The following is a 16,798-nucleotide window of genomic DNA, read 5'->3' on the forward strand; positions in this document are numbered from 1 at the left end:
AGATAATGAAGGAAGGTAATTCTAAAAGCTTTATGTCAGTTTTAATGGTCCCTCAAGCACAAAGAAAGATAATAGTCAATGGATGGTGTCCATAAGAATTTTTTCTCCTTTTCCCCTGACAGCCATTGACAGGATCATTTTGTATTTGTAATGGCTGTCACTGAAGCATGGAGAAATGGCCCAGTACGGCCAGAGGATGAGGACAACTTTCCTGTGAGGATCTCTATTGTCACTGCTATGACAATAATATTTACTACAGTTCTCGTTCTGCTTCTTTTCTTTTCTTTCTTCCTTCCTCCCTCCCTCCCTTCCTCCCTCCCTCCCTCCCTCCCTCCCTCCCTCCCTCCCTTCCTTCCTTTCTTTCTCTTTCTTTCTTCCTTTCCTTGGAGCTGAGGACTGAATCCATGAGCTCATGCTTGCTAGGCAAGCGCTCTCCCACTGAGCTAAATCCCCAATCCCTTGTTCTGCTTTACTGTGGAATGTCTACTTTGTGGAGCTTAATGCTGTAGGATTTGGGTTTCATAAAATCACACTAGCATAAACTCATGTTTTCTAATCCTGCAAGAAGAACATTTGATAAAACTATTCAGCAGGATGAAAATAATTACCGATGCAGGTCACTTGACTAATACAATTATTTATGGAATACTAACAGCTCTTCAGAGGCGTTCAGATACACTACAATGTCAGTTTGGTTCATTTTCCTTCTCTCTCCTCTCTTTTTCTTCCTTCCCTTCTCTAATCTGCCCCTTCCGTCCCACTGCTAATATTTTTTTTCTCCCCAAGGACCAGACTCAGAGTTGAACCGGTATGTAAATTAACTACAAATGAGCTCTCAAAAAAAAAAAAAAATCCTGTGGTAGTTTCTCTTCATTACCTACGATGAAAGGAAAAGGAGAGGAATCAGGTCTTCTCAATCATCTATGTCACGGCCCCATCTACTTCCACGGCACTGTGCTTTTATTTCATCTTTACTAGCTTTCCGACCAACAGAATTAGGGATGTCAAACCCTTCCAAAGTTCGATGGTGTGAATGAAGCCAGACTGAAGATGCTTGTGTGAGTGTTATCAAATGTGAGATGAGCAAGTTCTAAGACGGAAAGGCACCAGGAGACAAAGAAAGTGGGCGGAGAAAAGGGATGAAAAATACAAGCAAAAGGAACAAAACTAGCGACTGAACGTAAAGAAGAAAATAAAAGCAGCAGCAGAGGACTGCAAAAGTCAACAGACACCTTGACAGACTGCGCAAGTACGGAAGCTTGGGGACTACAGCCCCCAAAGTTCTTTGCAGCGTCACGGGCCAAAACGTCAGTCTCCTAGGCAACGTGCATAAACAAGATGGCGGCCTTAGAGAGAAATCCCTCGAGATGGAAAGGGACCCGTTTCCGGCGGGGCTTGGGCGCCTCTCGCATTGCAGCCCAGGCGATACTGTCGCTCACAGAAAAAGAACGTCAGAGACGATGGCCTACTTTTCCCATGGGACTGAGATCAAAAGGGACTTTCAGAAGCGCCTCCTCTTACCTTCTCCACCAGCTCATTCACCGCTCTCACGAGGCAGAAGAGCAAGAAGAGCAGCAGGAAGGAGAATCCGAAGAGTCAGAGGAGTCCGAAATGCAGAATTTGGAGGTGTGCCTCCCTCCCCCTCAACCCCTATCCAAGCTCTGGCTCCCTCCAGCCGCCCAGCCTGGCTGCCTCAGTGACAGCTTGCTTCTGGACTCCTCCAGCCCTGGGTTCAGCCCACTCCTTTCGAGGCAGAGGGCAAAGGCTTTTCTTTGCTACTTATTTCTGTTCTCCCATTTCTGGTGTCTTTCACCTTCTGTATTAGAGGAGGAGGTTAAAACCCTCCAAATATTTACTTTCTTTTCATGGTTTCTTATGTGTCAGATTACACACTTATTATGGAAAAAAATCGGTGTATCAGTATGGGTTTCATGCTTTCAAAATTATGCATTGACAAAATTATGCATTATTACAAAATAGGCAAGCGTTGATCTCTCCAAACTGAAGTACTTCTGCATTATTCCCAGTTATGGGTCATTCATCTTCTTCCTTCCTCCAGGGTGAAAAAAATTTTTAAAAATGCAAATGTTCTGTTGAAGAAGAAATAACTTGTAATTTTTATATGTTACTTCTGCTAGGGGTATTTAAGTGCCTATTTAAGTACTCGCACTCTTTCTAGTTAAGAAGAGAGCTGTAGCATGATCAGAAGAGCCAGTTCACCCTCAGTCAGGAAAGTGTTTGGCTTAAGGAGAGTGTTCCCAACACTCTTAACTATTTTTCTACAGACTATTTCCTAATCTCCTGATTCCATTTCCCTCTAACACTTGACCGTATTCCCACACACTGACTGTCCTTCCTTATCCCCTTCCTCTTCCTTCCACTTTGCATTCCGTTACTTCTATCTATTGGCTTCTATTCATTGTTCTTTTTCAAAACCATAGATTGATGTGTTTCCCTATTGTGTACAGTTAGGCTTTTCTCTTTGTTTTAGCTACACAGAACCAACATCTTTCTTGATTTCAATTCTTGCTTTTATATTGGCCTCCCCCTTCTTTTCCTTCAGCATACAGATCGCTTCAGCTTCTTCACACATGCGTTGTTTCCAAGTCACCTTCTCCCTGATGTCAAATGTGTTTCCTGGTTTGCCTTCTTTCTTATTCTCCCCGCTGTGACCTCCCGTTACTCCACTTCTGACCTTCCTTTTCTTGGGTTCTTGTCTCTGATGCCCTTTCCTGCACTTGGAATGTTTGAGTCAGTTTCCCCCTCACCCCTCATTTTGTTTTTCCTGCCCCCCTCCCCCAGTCTTTCTTCGTGGGCTAGTTCCATTCTAATGCTGCTTGAAGTTGGTTATAGCAGACTGCTGGCAATGTTGTTCTTACCTCCACTCCTTGCACTGAGAGGCAGAAATAGGAAGATTGTCGTGAGTTAGAGGTTAGCCTGGTCTACATACCCAGCTCCTGTTTAGCTAGAAATGATGATAGAAACACACAGTGAGACCCTGCCTTAAAAAACAACAACAAAGATGAGGACGATGATGGTGATGATGATGATGATAATGATAACAAACTTAACCAAAAGGGCCGTCATTTATTTTATTTTCCCTTTGTTGGTTAATTTTGCTGCCTTCAGCGGCGACTGCCACAAACTGTAGCCATGTTTGTGCTCCTTTGAAATGTTTGTGTGGTTTCCACCACCTTCTATCCCAGAGGAATTCACAAATGAACCACCAGAATACTTTATGATTCTAATTAGCGCAGGCTCCTTGGATATAGGTTCATTAGTGCCATCATTAATCTGTCTTCCGTATGCCATTAACAAGCCATTAGAAGGGGTCCATCCAACTGGCTGCCCCTTTCTGGTTTGGAGACTATGTTGAAAAGAAGTTTATTTTCTCCAGTTATATCCTAAATACTGATACTGCCTTTTCATGGTATTAAGTTTTAAAATGTGGAATGAACTGAAAAGTTGTAAAGAACTGTACGTTCATGTTGAGTGGTTTATTTCCTGTATCTTACCCTGATTCCAAGTAATAATGTGGTCGTAAGCAGCAATGCAGCCTGCTTCAAACTCCAGAAGCCCTAGTGAATTTAAGGGAAGCAGTTGAGACTAGCTGTTTGGAGCATGGCCTTGAGGATGGAAGGCTCGTGGCTGAAACTCGGGCTAGCCTTTTGTTAATACCAAGATTCTGAATACGTTCTTTAGCTTGTCTAGAACTCAAAATATGGGCTTGAGTATCCATTCTGTCTCATAAGATAACTAAATCTATCATATATACATCATATATATATACATATCCATATACCTGTTAAATGCTTAGCATGGGGCTGGTGAGATGGCTTTTCATGTAAAGATACTTGCTGCCAAGCTCCAAGACCTGAGTCCAATCCCCTTGATCCACAGAGTGGAAGAAGAGACTGGACTCCCAAAAGTTGTCCTATGACAAGTATGTCCACATGTGTGCTGTGGTATGTGTAAATGGACACAAATACATATACAAATAAAAAGCGTAGTGAGAAATTAAATACTTAGCATAATAGAGTCCTGATGCTAAAAACAGTAATTCAGATGTTTCTAATCGCTACCTGTAGCTTGATAAGTGATTTTAGCCTTATTGAACAAACATTTACCGAACGATTGCTTAATAGGAAGCACTCTTTGACTGTATCTTGACCCAAAATTTGGTGCATGAAAACCTCCCTTTGCCAGTACCCGTAACTCAGAATGAGTCACAGGGATAGTTCACTGGGATAGTTATAGACTTCAGATTTAGTAACAGATTACCATAAAGTTTTCAGTGTAATATCTGCTAGATAGACTAGGCTCTCAGAAGTCACAGATGAAATAAGTAAGTGATAGCAGCAGTTAAAATAGAAGATGAAGATATGAACTGAAGACATCCATGGTCCATGCTCTCAGAGTGACATATGAGCATGTCACAGCAAGCAGCACCTGGAGTTTCATATGCAGAGACAGGAACAGCTGCACTCAGGAGTTACTCGTAAGAGCAGAACAGGCAGCTGAAACTGAAGTAGAGCCAGGCTCTGGGCTGTGCATGGACACTCACTTGGTATTGTAAGCAGTTCTCTGATGAGCAGGTAAATTTAGATGAAAGGGTGGTATGTGTTCTAGCAATATCTACAGGGGATCAGGGAGATTCTGGACTAAGGTGGTGCTTGGAATATAAAGTAGGTTAAAGATAAGATATTTAAGATGAGATCATCACTAATTGAATATCAGAGACCTGGGATGACAGGATGGTCATTGTCACTGTCAGATACCATGGACAGTGGGGGATATTGGGTCATTGCAAAGGGAATCAGGGACAGACATTACTATATATTAAGGAATTGGATTGAAGAGTCATATGACTGGAAATCAGAGAAGAGGGATGACGGAGGTGAGAAGCTGTGGATTTCATGGCACTAGGTCTTTGAAATAGACCAGGAAGGAAGGGAGAGAAAGGGAAAGGGGGAGAGGGGAGGAGGACCGAGAACAGCTGTATAGGAAAGCAGGTACTTCACTGACGAGTAGCTGTAGAAGACTCTGAGAAGAACCAGTCCAGAGATATAGAAGAAGAAGAGCTACATGCTAGTTGTGTGATCACACTTAGGGCCAGGACATCTCCAGAACATGGAAGTGGGTTATGCTGCCAATAGGACAAACGGAAAGAGGCCTGAGAAGTTACCACTTGGTTTGCATATTGATGGAAAAGTATGATAACCTCTTCCAGGAACTTCGAGGGTGAGGAACGGCTTACTGTGTGGAGCCTTGGCTTAAGGATCTGAGAGAATGCTGGCAGTTTTGCCCACCAGATGTCCACAGCTATGGTGACAAACAGGCCTTCCTGAATACGTAAGGAAATGGAGTCAGTGAAGTCACATGACCTCTGGAGCTCTAGGTGGGAAGTTTGGGAGGAAGACGGGATCCCTCCACCTCCCTCCCTCCTAGGTTTTACAAGGCCTTTTGTGTACAAGCATGAATGGCTTCACTTGTGAGCAGCATGACAGTCATAGGACATTTGCACACAGCACTTTCTATCAAAGCATTTGATGTGTTCCAGGCACCATGCCAAGGGCTTTCTATACATTGTTTCTTTAATTTTCCTTAAAATATTAAAAATAAGGAATAGGAGAGAAACGATGGTCTTCCTAATCTCCTAGCTATCGTAGCTGGACCTATGAAGCGAGAACGAGCAGGTTAACCCAGACTAAGGGTATGAGCGTAGTGGTCTTTAATATTACATGCATCGGGGTATCATAGGAAAAGATTTTTTTAAAAACTTCTCTTACAGTTGTTTGTTTGTTTTTGTAGTGGTGCTCATCAGTTGCAAACCAAAGTTTTCCTTGTTGAGGGAGGAAGAATACACTTCTCTGTGGGTTCAACGTCAGATGTTTATAGATCGTTGTCAGGGATTATGCTGGATTAGTAAATCAGTGGTTGTAGATTCTCCTCCAATAACCACTGTTTAACTAGCACTGAATAGTTAGTTAGATTTCCAGCACCAGTCGGGGAGAGGCTAGAGAGATGGCTCAGTGGTTAAGAGGACCCAGGTTTGATTTTTAACACTTACACTGTGGCTCCTAATCTTGTCTGTAACTCCATTTCCGGAGGTGGAGGGGCGGGATCCAAAGCACTTTTCTGACTTCCAAAGGCTCTAGATAAGTGTGTGGTACACAGACATACACGCAAACAAAACACCCATACCAATTGAGTTAATCAAGCAAACGAATCCTACACATAAATTATTAAACACAGAGTCTGGGGAGATGACTCAGCAGTTAAGAGTACTTGTTGCTTTTGCAGAGGACTCAACTGGTGACTCACAACCATCCACAACTCCAATTCTAAGGGTTCCAACACCTTCTTCTGTCCTCCTCGGGCCCTGAATGCATATGGAACATATACACACAGGCAGGCAAAACACTTATACCCATAAAATAAATAAATGTCAAAGAAATCTATTACAATTATTTATTCATGTGTGTGCCACACATGTGACGGTCAGACAGCCAACTCGTAGGCATTTGCTCTCTCCTTCTGCCATGGAGGTTCTGGTCCTCAAGCTTAGAGGTAAGTGCCTCCACCTACTGAGTCAGTCATCCTGCCGATCTGGAAACAGTTTTGATGTGACATTTGAGAGTTTGCACACCATGCTAGCAGGGGAAGAGGAGAGGGAATGTAGGCCGCTTAAAGGGATGGGGGGGGGCAGATGCTTTTATGGAAAGAGAGACAGGCTCTCAGAACAGATGTGAGATATGAGAGCCTGTGACAAAGCTTGTCTCACTATGGTGTCAGCCTCTCTCTGCTCCTGTGATAAGGGTCAATCTCCTCCAGTTGATGAAACTCCCGGGGAGGGGATTTATAACAATCGAGTTCCTTTTGAAGGGTCTGCCTCTCTGTAGATAAAAGCAGTTCAGAGAAAGTCTCTCCTTGGCGTTCGCTGGTTTTTCAAGTGCCTTCAGCTCAAAACAATCAATACACCAAACGCAGCCTACTTTGGAGGGATGGTGTGTCTAGAACGGCTTTAAAGAAAAACATACTTTCTATTTATAGGTGGAGAAATGAGGCTCAGAGAAAGCTTTGCCCTCCCCCAAGTCACATGACAGAGGTTGTGGGACTCAAACTGAGCCCACCACCGGACCCTAAAGAACATGCACTATCTCCATGCAGGCAGTATTTCCCGGGGAAAATCTCTTTTTACACCAACATGAGTCTATATACTTAGGTCCTCAGGACCTACAACGCAAACAGCATTCATGGCTCCAGGTTAATAAAGAACTAAGGAGTGGATGTCTTCCCATCATGGTTAGTATGCTTCCTCATCATGGTTAAATACTTTATGTCAGCGTGGCTGCCATGGTGACCGTTTTCTGTTATCTTGCTGTTGCCAGTGTCTGTGCTGGCCAAGGCAGGAGATGTACAGCATAGATTGGTGTGTTGTCTCTTCTGTCTGCCATCACTGGGGAACTGCCGTGCCTATCCATTGACTGTGGACCAAGGGCAAGCTTCCTCATGGAAGTGACCCATTAAACTATCTTGTAAATTACATGAATCTTACCGAATCAGCAACTAGGAAGTGAACTGCCAACTTGATTTGTTCAACAAGACTTCAAGACATTCAACCATCTTTTGAGGTGCGGGCAAGCAGCCCAGTGCAGAGTCACAGACAGACTGAGATTTCATTCCAGCTCTGTCAGATACCACCATGTCATTTTGAGCGAGGTAACCTCTAAGCCTTAGTTACTTAAATTGGAGATAAGAATGCTACCCCAGGGCTGTCAGAAGGATTAGCAGGGTGATAGCAGAGCTCTTGCACGGGGCCACTAACACTGATGGTTCCATGGCCACTGTGCTCTCTCAGCATTGAACACCACTTGGAAGTGGCACCTGAGAAGTCTGTGGCAGTAAGGTATGACTTTGGTGAGTTTATACTTAACTATATATAGTATGTACGCATTTCCTGCACACATGGCCTTTTTTTCTGGAATCCTGATGGATCCTGCTGATCAGTCAATGTGGGAACCGTGACTGGGGAGTGAGGATGATCATAGGGAAAGCAGAAAGAAGATGCAAGAGACGCGTATGGGAGGGCTGCTGGTGAATACCATGCCAGCAGCAAGCGTGTTCTCTCGGTGTCTTTTAAAAGCAAACAACACAAAGCATGACCAACTCCAGGAAGATAAACAATGACCACAAATGCTTATGTGGTAAGTTTATGGAACACAGTGTCTACATTTGACTAAGGCCGTTTCCTCCAGGCTAGGACAGTCTCTCAAGGGTGTATGCGTAAGTGGAGGAACCTGTCAAGATATAACACACATCTTAATTAAAAACAAAGACAGATGCTGGCATGCTCATTCATGATTAATCACAAGACTTCAGCCCAAGTTGACTCCAGAAGTGCTCCCACAGAAGCACAGAAGGACGTGGTAGACGGTTGCCTTTCTAATGCAAGTCCTTTGTCCACCATTTTCTTTCTGCAGGATGAGTATGACGGGATCCTGAGAGAGGAGAATGTGGCCGAGGCACTCGATGGATTGGGGTGGTCAGGCCGTGGTACGGAGCAGGTCTACCTCAACCTGAATCTATCGGTGAGTATGACAGGACCACTGTAGACCAGTGACATGGGCAGATGACCTTCATCTTTGGCATTCACGTGGCGGTGGCAAAGCTCGGGGCCTTCTGTTTGATGGAGATTAGTGATGAGAGATGTTCCCATGAATGGCAGACTTCAGGGAGCCTTGGCTGTCCGACTGTCAGCTCCCCTAATTCTTCTGTTTTTATTCTCCTCTGCACCCTCTTTCATCCTAAGTAGTCTATATTATAGCAATCAATGCTTTCTTCAGGAGGTTGAATCTGGATGTGTAAAACCAATCAAAAACTCTGTAAGAATTTTCGCTCTGATCGGCCAAAGCTGAGCTAAACTCTCTCTGAATCCCAGGGAACTGAGTATTATTGATTTCCCCCTGAAGTATGTCAAGAAGTAAGTAGCTTTGAGCTGCCTTTTATTTTCATAAAGATGCCTATCATTAAAGCAAAAAAAAGAAAATCTATTGTTATCCATCCATTTTCAAGACTTCAACCCTCATCTGTGAGCGGCACAGTATCTTGTCTCCACTTTGACTGGTGAGGGGTTGCAAGAGCTGGCCGCCAACAGTCAGCTTCTCTGCTGTTGCTCATAGTCCTGGAAAAAATAGTTTAGTTCTTTTTACTTCCATTAAAAAAAAAAAAGTCAAGGGGTTGATGCAATGGCTCATGGGTAAAGTGCTTGAGGTGTAAATGTGAAGGCTGGAGTTGGGATCCCGGTCATGCTGGTCCAGATGACATCATGAGCTCCAGATTCAGTGAGAGATGCTGCTTCAATATTCTAGGTGAGAGGCAAGTGAGGAAGACACCTGATAACAAGCATGGACCACTACCTGCTCATACACACACACACACACACACACACACACACACACACACACACACCTCTTAGACACTTATGCACCCATACTTGTACAAATATGCATTCTACATGTACTTAAAGAAAAGCACATTGAAATTTTACTATAGCTTTCTGGCTTGCGTCCTGCCTGACTGAAAGGGTGTTGTTCTGCCTTGGATTTTAACTAATAAAATCCCTAAGGACTAATGAAGTGTCACCCCCTGTGTTGACTTCGTGGTATGTCCTTCAGCATATGGAGACTATATCCTTCCATCCCCAGCAATATCTAACCTTGTGTGCGTGTCCCAGGCACTCAGGTGTGACATGGGAGTGGCCTGTACACACAGCACTGTGTAAGACATTGAGATGTTGTCATTCTGGCTGCCAGTACAGTCCCATGAAGGTCCATTTCAACCAGTAGCCTACTTGTGTATGTAATGCTGTGCCTTAACGTTGATCTTATTTCAGCCAGAAGGATGGAGCTTAACTCATTTTGCCACTGGCCTCCTTACTGTTGAGATATTACATGTTGAATTACTTGGCCTCAAAAACCTGTCTCAATGTACACTTTCTGGTTCAGTATCTTACTTACGCTCTACATGATGATGATGGTAATGACGATGCATTATTATTATTATTATCTATTCAACTCCTCTAATTACTTGCACACATATCTTCTCTCCTGCCGGAGTCCTACATTCTTAAAGGCACAGCAGAGCTCCACCCCTCCCTGTTTTCTCGTCATCACGATGATGTACACAGTGGGTACTCAGTGCTGGTTTGCCACTTGCAGCAACCATCACTCCCCGACAGGAGTGCCTTCAGATGACTCTGTCTTAGAGTCATTTGGTTTTTGTTTTTCTTGGTTTTTGTTTTTATTACTGCGGTGACAGAATGACATATACCGCTAGTATAAGTCTATGCCAAGGGATTAAATTCCCCTCCTAAGCCCACCTGAACTTCCTTTGAGTACCATTTTCTGGTATGGATTTTGGACAGAGGTACAGGGTCAGCTGCTGCAGCTCCCCAGGGTGCTCTGTCACTCCAGGCTTGGCCGTGTACACTTCTCTGTGTTTCTCTTTGCAGCACGTGTTGTTAGTGATATTCTCACGGTGTGTGATGTCCCCTTAAAACTTGAGTTAAACTCCTAGCATCTGCTTTTCCTTGTTTAGATGAAGATGTTCCCTTTATTGCTATAAGTTTTACTTCAAACTCCTCGCTAACGGTTCTCATGAACTGTTTATCTTTTCATGAGGTTTGTTCTTGCTGATACCACTAATTTCTTACATGGATAAATTCTTTTTTCTTCTTCCCTTTGAGACAGGGTCTTGTTGTGTAGCCTTGGCTGGCCTCAGACTCAGAGAGATTCACCTGCCTCTGCCTTGATTAAAAGCCTGTGCCACCACGCCCTACAGACTAGTATTTGCTCTGAAGGAATACTTCCTTTTGGGATCCCATTAGTAGTGGGCCTTAGATTTTACTCTCTCCCTTGTATACTTTTGAAAGAAATTCTGAATTTCTTTCCATCAGTGTTGTTTCTAGGTATTGCAGGAAGGCTCACACAAACACAGAAGCCATATTCAAGCCCCTCCCCCTCTTCTTCCCCTCAGCACTGTGAGTTGATCGACATCAGCATTCTGTGTGGCTATGTCCACCTGCACAAGTTGAATCTTTCGGGAAACAGAATCGAAGGTATGTGATTGTCTGTCGAGGAGATTGATCACTGAGCTAGTGCAAAAATGTACAGGCCGCGTAAGGAACTTAATGTATTTAATAATTCTGAATTGGATGTAAGTGATTTGTAGATCAATTTACATATTGATTCATTGCTGTCCATGGAGAGAGACAGAGAGAGAGAGAGAGAGAGAGAGAGAGAGAGAGAGAGAAAGAGAAATGATCTCCCTCCCCCAGCAGAGAGAAGTGAGGTCTTCCGTGTTTGGAACAGTGGCGGTCATCCAGGGAGCCTCACAGGCTCAACAAAACTTCAGTACTTGCAAACTGTTTGATGATGCCTTTTCTTTTATTTAATTATTTTATTCATCCCTCATACATCACATCCGGACCACCATACCCTCCCTCTCCACAGTCTCTTCCCCTCCCCTCCTCTCCCCTCCCTTCTCTTCCAGGCCCATCCCCCTCAGCCTCCCCTCAGGAAAGAGCAGGCCCTCCAGGGACAGACAACATTGTTCTTCAACTGTACCAGCTTAGCTGGATTAGCTTTCCCCACCCGGCCGTTCTGGTTTGCTTTTACCTTTTCATTTCCATCCTAGCTAGCTCCTCCCATCGTTAATGTTTAAGCCCAGGACTTCCCGGAGTCGTCCATCTTCTGACTCTTCTGACCACACCGTCCTGTATTTATCATTAGACGTTCTTTCTTCACACTTCATGAATGTGGTCCTGTAACTGTCAGATTTTCTCCAAAGCCCAGTCCTTGTTTCTGCTTTTCTGATCTTTGATGGAATAGTATACATTTTTTTTCTTTAGAGATACAAGTGAGTACTTACTTCTGACCCGCGTTCCCCACTTTCTACTGGGTTCTTTCTATTGGGTTCTTTCACTTGCCTTAACAGAAACCATAACACTACTGACAGTGGTCTCTCCACTGCAGTCCCCCCCCCCCCCCCGAGCTGACTCTAATAATCAAAGTTCAGGCCTTGAGTGCCTAGAAGCACTGTACTCTTTCAAATACCCCTGCTCAAGAGACCGTTTCATTGTTTTTTCAAGTTTTAATAAACCCATTTTAGGAAATTGCAAACAAATGCATGAGCCGATAAAATTCTGGAATGAATACTGAGGCTCAGCAGTAACAAGCGGTAATCTTGCTCTACGTAACCCTCCCTGCCCCTCTTCCTCCATGTTACTTTAAAGCAAATCCCAGACTATGTGATGATCCAACCACTAGGCAGGCATTTTAGCCGTTACTGGCAGCAGTGGTGTGCCCACCCGACGCATACAAGGTTCATTATGCTCACCCACCCCACATCTCCAAGGTTGTTTTTTTTCCCCTCTTACTGAATAAGAAATTTCAGCCTCGTGGGAGGCTCTGACAATACTCAGTGCCAGAGGCTTAGCTTCATGTCTTGTCACACAAGACACACCCCTCTCTACGAAGATCACTCCTCAGTGGTTCTCCATGGCTCACTGTATTAATTCATCGGGAGTCTGAGAGACTGCTACGTGTCAGGATTGCAGTATGTTTTTCTCTGGGGGACTGACATCAGTCTTACAGGTACCCTGAGGTAGACCACATTTCTACTTTCAACAGACTCACTTGTGCTAGAGTCGGGGCTGTTAGCACACCCTCAGAGTTTCTGACTCTGTAGAACTGGGGTAAGGGTTGAGAATTTACATTTGCAGTAAGGGAGGGTGAGGTTGATACTGCTGGTCCAGAACCCTTGGTGTAGACACAAGGTGCTCCTGCCATCTGGTGGACAAAGCAGTTACTGCACCAAGGAGAGATGACAGACATTAGCAAGCCAGGGGCTGTTTCTGTCACAGTGACTGGCTGTATGAGTGTCTGTATGAGTGGCAGTGAGTGACTGTACGAGTGTCTCATACAGAGTATGAGATATATTTACCATCTCATTGTATCTGTCTAAATATTAGCTAATACTTCTACTCTAAAACAGATATCCATGCGACTTGCATTAAAGACGAAGCCCAGCAGGAGTTCAGGGGCTCAGTGGGAACTAATAGAATGGAGACCACTCTTAACAGACATGCAGCTGGGGCAGAACGGGCAGATTATGGGTTCATAGGTATAAACTGTTAAGCATCTGACTTCCCCATAGGTTTTGTCCCACAGGCAACCTTCCTTGACTGGCCCATTGACTTCTAGCAATGTGTTAATATCTCAATGTATTACCTCTTTGAGAGATGCTCGAAACTGTGGTATTGTTTGATCCAGAGAAGTAGAGTAGAAGTTGGTGAGATTTCCTGGCTCCCGAGATTCTTGATCAGGCATATTAATTACCTGTCTGTTTCTGTGATACATTCTATGACCAAAGCAACTTATAGAAGAGACAGTTTATTTGTGCTTAAGGTTCCAGACAGTTAGAGTCCATAATGACAGAGACAAAGCAGCAGGCATGGCAGCCACAGTGGGAGCTGAGAGTGGAGAGCTCACATCTGGACTCACAGGTGGGAAGCAGAGTGAACTAGGGATGGTGTGTGCCTTTTAAAACCTCCACGCCTGTCCCCAGTGACACACTTCCTACATCCAGCCCTACCTCCCAACCCCACCCAAACAGCCACCAGCTGGAGAACAAGCATTCAAACGCCCAAGACTATGGGGACTATTTCCCACTCAAACCATCAGAAAATGTACGATGGCAGAGCCATTATCTGTTACTGCCTGCCAACCCTGCCTAAGACACAGCTGTCGTGCCACCCTCTCTGCTTGTGTCTGCTGCTTGGCCTGGCTTTGCCTGTGGTTGGCATGGCTGTCCTGGTCTGTTGTGTCCTTCAGACTGAGAGAGAAAGGGGGTGCTATCACCATACCTCTTTGTGGTGGAGAATGAATCTCTTGTACTGACAAGGCTAGAACTTGTACTGTGTGGATTCTTTCATTCTGGTGCCCAAAATGCCTCGGCTGCAACAAAGAATGGCGCACGCTGCCTCCCAGCCGGAGCGCGTAATTCATAGTTACACACGAGCTCCGTTAGCGCAGTGCTCTCCTTAGCATCAAGTTTGGGGCTCTCTGCTCGGGATAAAATGCAGAGCTCAGATGTGATTTTGAACCAATCCAGAGTCAAGGCGCAATAACAAGCAATGATCTAAATCACCTCGAATAATTAATGAGACTTAGGATTAAGTCCAACTACAACAAAATTGAATTTGCAACAGAGACTTCCCTAATTGTGGTATTTCCAATCTTCTGAAAAGACCTCATTCAGTCATTTAGCTAATTATCAAGAGGATTATCTAAGGCTTTACAGTCTCACATCCCTTCCTGTGAGGCTGGTAATATTTGAAGCCCTTAGGGGTTAGCAGATTGTGGGAAAAATAAGCGGGGCCATGCAAGGGGCCACAGCCATTGGCTACTCGGGCATCCTAGAGATACAGGAGATGGAAGGAATGCGTAGGGCCTAGAGGGGAAATAGAAATCACTGATTCTTTAAGTCACTCATACTGTGTTGGATACTGTTAGGACACATTAGAACAAAGTGTGTCCTTGTGGTTCCTCTACCTTTTATTTATCCTCTACCTTCTCCTATATTCCGAATGTGCCTCATTTTGTCTGTTCTACAATTTAAAAATACTTTATACATTCCTGATTTTATTAATTTGGCTGAGCTGAAATATTTGAAATGTGCACTCAGTATAATTAAAAGTTATTCCAATATGGGCAGGGTGTGGTAGTGAATGCCTTTGATCCCAGCGCTTGGGAGGCAGAGGCAGGCAGATCCCTCTAAGTTCTGGGCCAGCCTGGTCTACACAGTGAGTTCCAGGCCAGCCTGGGCTACACAGTGAGATCCTGTCTGGGGGAAAAACTGAATGTGTTCTGATGTAGCATGCTTGATGGCTTTTTCTAGTGTCTTACTGGTTTACCTTTTTTTTTTTTTTTTTTGCCCCCAGATTTGTCTTGTGTGAGCTGCATGCCATATCTTCTAGAACTAAATGCTTCTCAGAACAAGCTGACTACCTTCTTCAATTTCAAACCACCCCAAAATCTCAAGGTATACTTATCAGTACACTAGTCACATCGGGTAAGTGGTTGCCACCGCACTTGAACAATGTAGAGAGAACTAATGGAGAGGGCAGATACAGACTAGGAGTATGAGTGTCTGCACTGGAATACAGACAGACAAGTGTCTGTGTCACTGGCTCTGCCAAAAGATGCTTCATCAACAAACCATCCTTGAGAGCTTTGCTGAAAACTTACATTCAAAGAGCAGCTGCCTTCTGTTCTCTTGGCTATATGTCTTTTCTTTTCTTTTTGGATTTTCGAGACAGGGTTTCTCTGTGTAGTCTTGGCTGTCCTAGAACTCACTCTGTAGTCCAGGCTGGCCTCGAACTCAGAGTTCCTGCCTCTGCCTCCCAAGTGCTGGGATTAAAGGTGTGCACCACCACCGCCCACCTATTTTATTTTCTTAGATTAAAAATAGGATTTTAATTGATTATTCCTTCAGTTTGGAGAAGCAGGTCTTGCTATGTAGCTCCAGTTGGCCTCTAACTCCTTCCCTTCCTGCCTCAGGCTCCCGGAAGTTGGGATTTCAGACATGAGCCACCAGGCGCCACACCTTTGCTCTAAGTAGCCTTGGCTGTTGTGTTTCTTTTATTACAGCTGCATAATTCCATCTGAAAGAGTGATACCATTTTCCTTGGTGCACACTCTGTCCTCTTGCTTATCCAACTTTGGCTTTTTAGGGAGATGATGCTTTTATTACTAACCAGCTGGCTCTGCCCAGACAGTCACCATGGTCAGCAATGCAGGCTCTTTCAGTGCTGGCGTCTGGCTGCTTTTGTCCCCTTAGTGTTTGACAGCAGCCTGCAGCATGGCACACATGGGAACAGCAGCAGGCAGCACCCTCTGCTGTCAGAGCTCCTGCAAGCCTTGGGCAGGCTCCCGTGCAGCCTGGGAAGTCAGACCTCCATAGATAGCCTTTGGCAGTAGTTGGCAACGCAGCTTCCAGTAAGGCCTGGGTAGCGGGCTTTCTCTCAGCCTTTGACAGTGACTAGTGTTAGAATTCTAGGGTGTGCAGTAGCTGACTTTGGACCCTAAAGACTGGACAGGGCTCTGGAACTCTGCAGTGACAGTGGTCAGCAGTTTCCGTCCTCTGGCTCCTCCAGCCTTCCATTCTCCGTCAGCTTCAGCCTCTGTTCACTGCCTGCCCTAGTTCCTTTAGTCACCCTATTCCTGCTCTGGCTATTCTCTCAGCCAGCCATGCTGCCTCTTCTTCAGCGATCAAGCAGCCTGACGCCCTGCCACCTTTTATAACTTGGCTCTTTAGCTGTGTAGCTGTTCCTGGTGTGGCTCTGATGATGCTTCTGTCACCGCAGCACGGCTCTCTCTGTTGCTGCTTTCTTCACATCACCAGCTCACCCCCAGAGAAGCTTTTGCTGGGCCTGCTGCCCTATATAACCAATGGAGTCAGCACAGGAGAAGGTCTCTCAGCCAGCTTGCTCCTGGAACCTGAACAACCTGCTCATAGAACCAAAGAAGGAATGTTGGACCAATCACAGCTCACCTTTCATGTAAATGAAGGGTTGTGTTTACACCAATGAACAGCCTTTCTACTTTCCCACCAGTTAGAGCAGTCTCTTACCGGAGGCCATCAGGGAAGTGAGGCTCCTCTAACCTAACCTAGGTAGAGATGATTGCAAGGCCATCTAGAGTTGTGACAAAAAAAAAAAAAAAAAAAAAAAAAA

The 16,798-nt window shown here is 44.7% G+C and overlaps 1 protein-coding gene across 1 annotated transcript in view; it reads left to right on the forward strand.

The window, feature by feature from the left end:
- The first annotated feature begins 1,329 nt into the window (after positions 1–1,329).
- The window catches only part of Lrguk (leucine rich repeats and guanylate kinase domain containing), a 106,196-nt gene continuing 90,727 nt past the window's right edge, over positions 1,330–16,798 (forward strand). Inside the window, exons 1-4 of the mRNA XM_028768441.1 lie at positions 1,330–1,626; positions 8,484–8,591; positions 11,038–11,119; positions 15,005–15,105. Coding sequence (XP_028624274.1) covers positions 1,339–1,626; positions 8,484–8,591; positions 11,038–11,119; positions 15,005–15,105 — 579 coding nt within the window. The 5' untranslated portion in view covers positions 1,330–1,338. The remainder of the gene's footprint in view (positions 1,627–8,483; positions 8,592–11,037; positions 11,120–15,004; positions 15,106–16,798) is intronic.

The sequence above is a fragment of the Grammomys surdaster genome, unplaced genomic scaffold (assembly GCF_004785775.1).
Source record: "Grammomys surdaster isolate TR1022 unplaced genomic scaffold, NIH_TR_1.0 186, whole genome shotgun sequence".
NCBI classification, from domain to species: Eukaryota; Metazoa; Chordata; class Mammalia; order Rodentia; family Muridae; genus Grammomys; species Grammomys surdaster.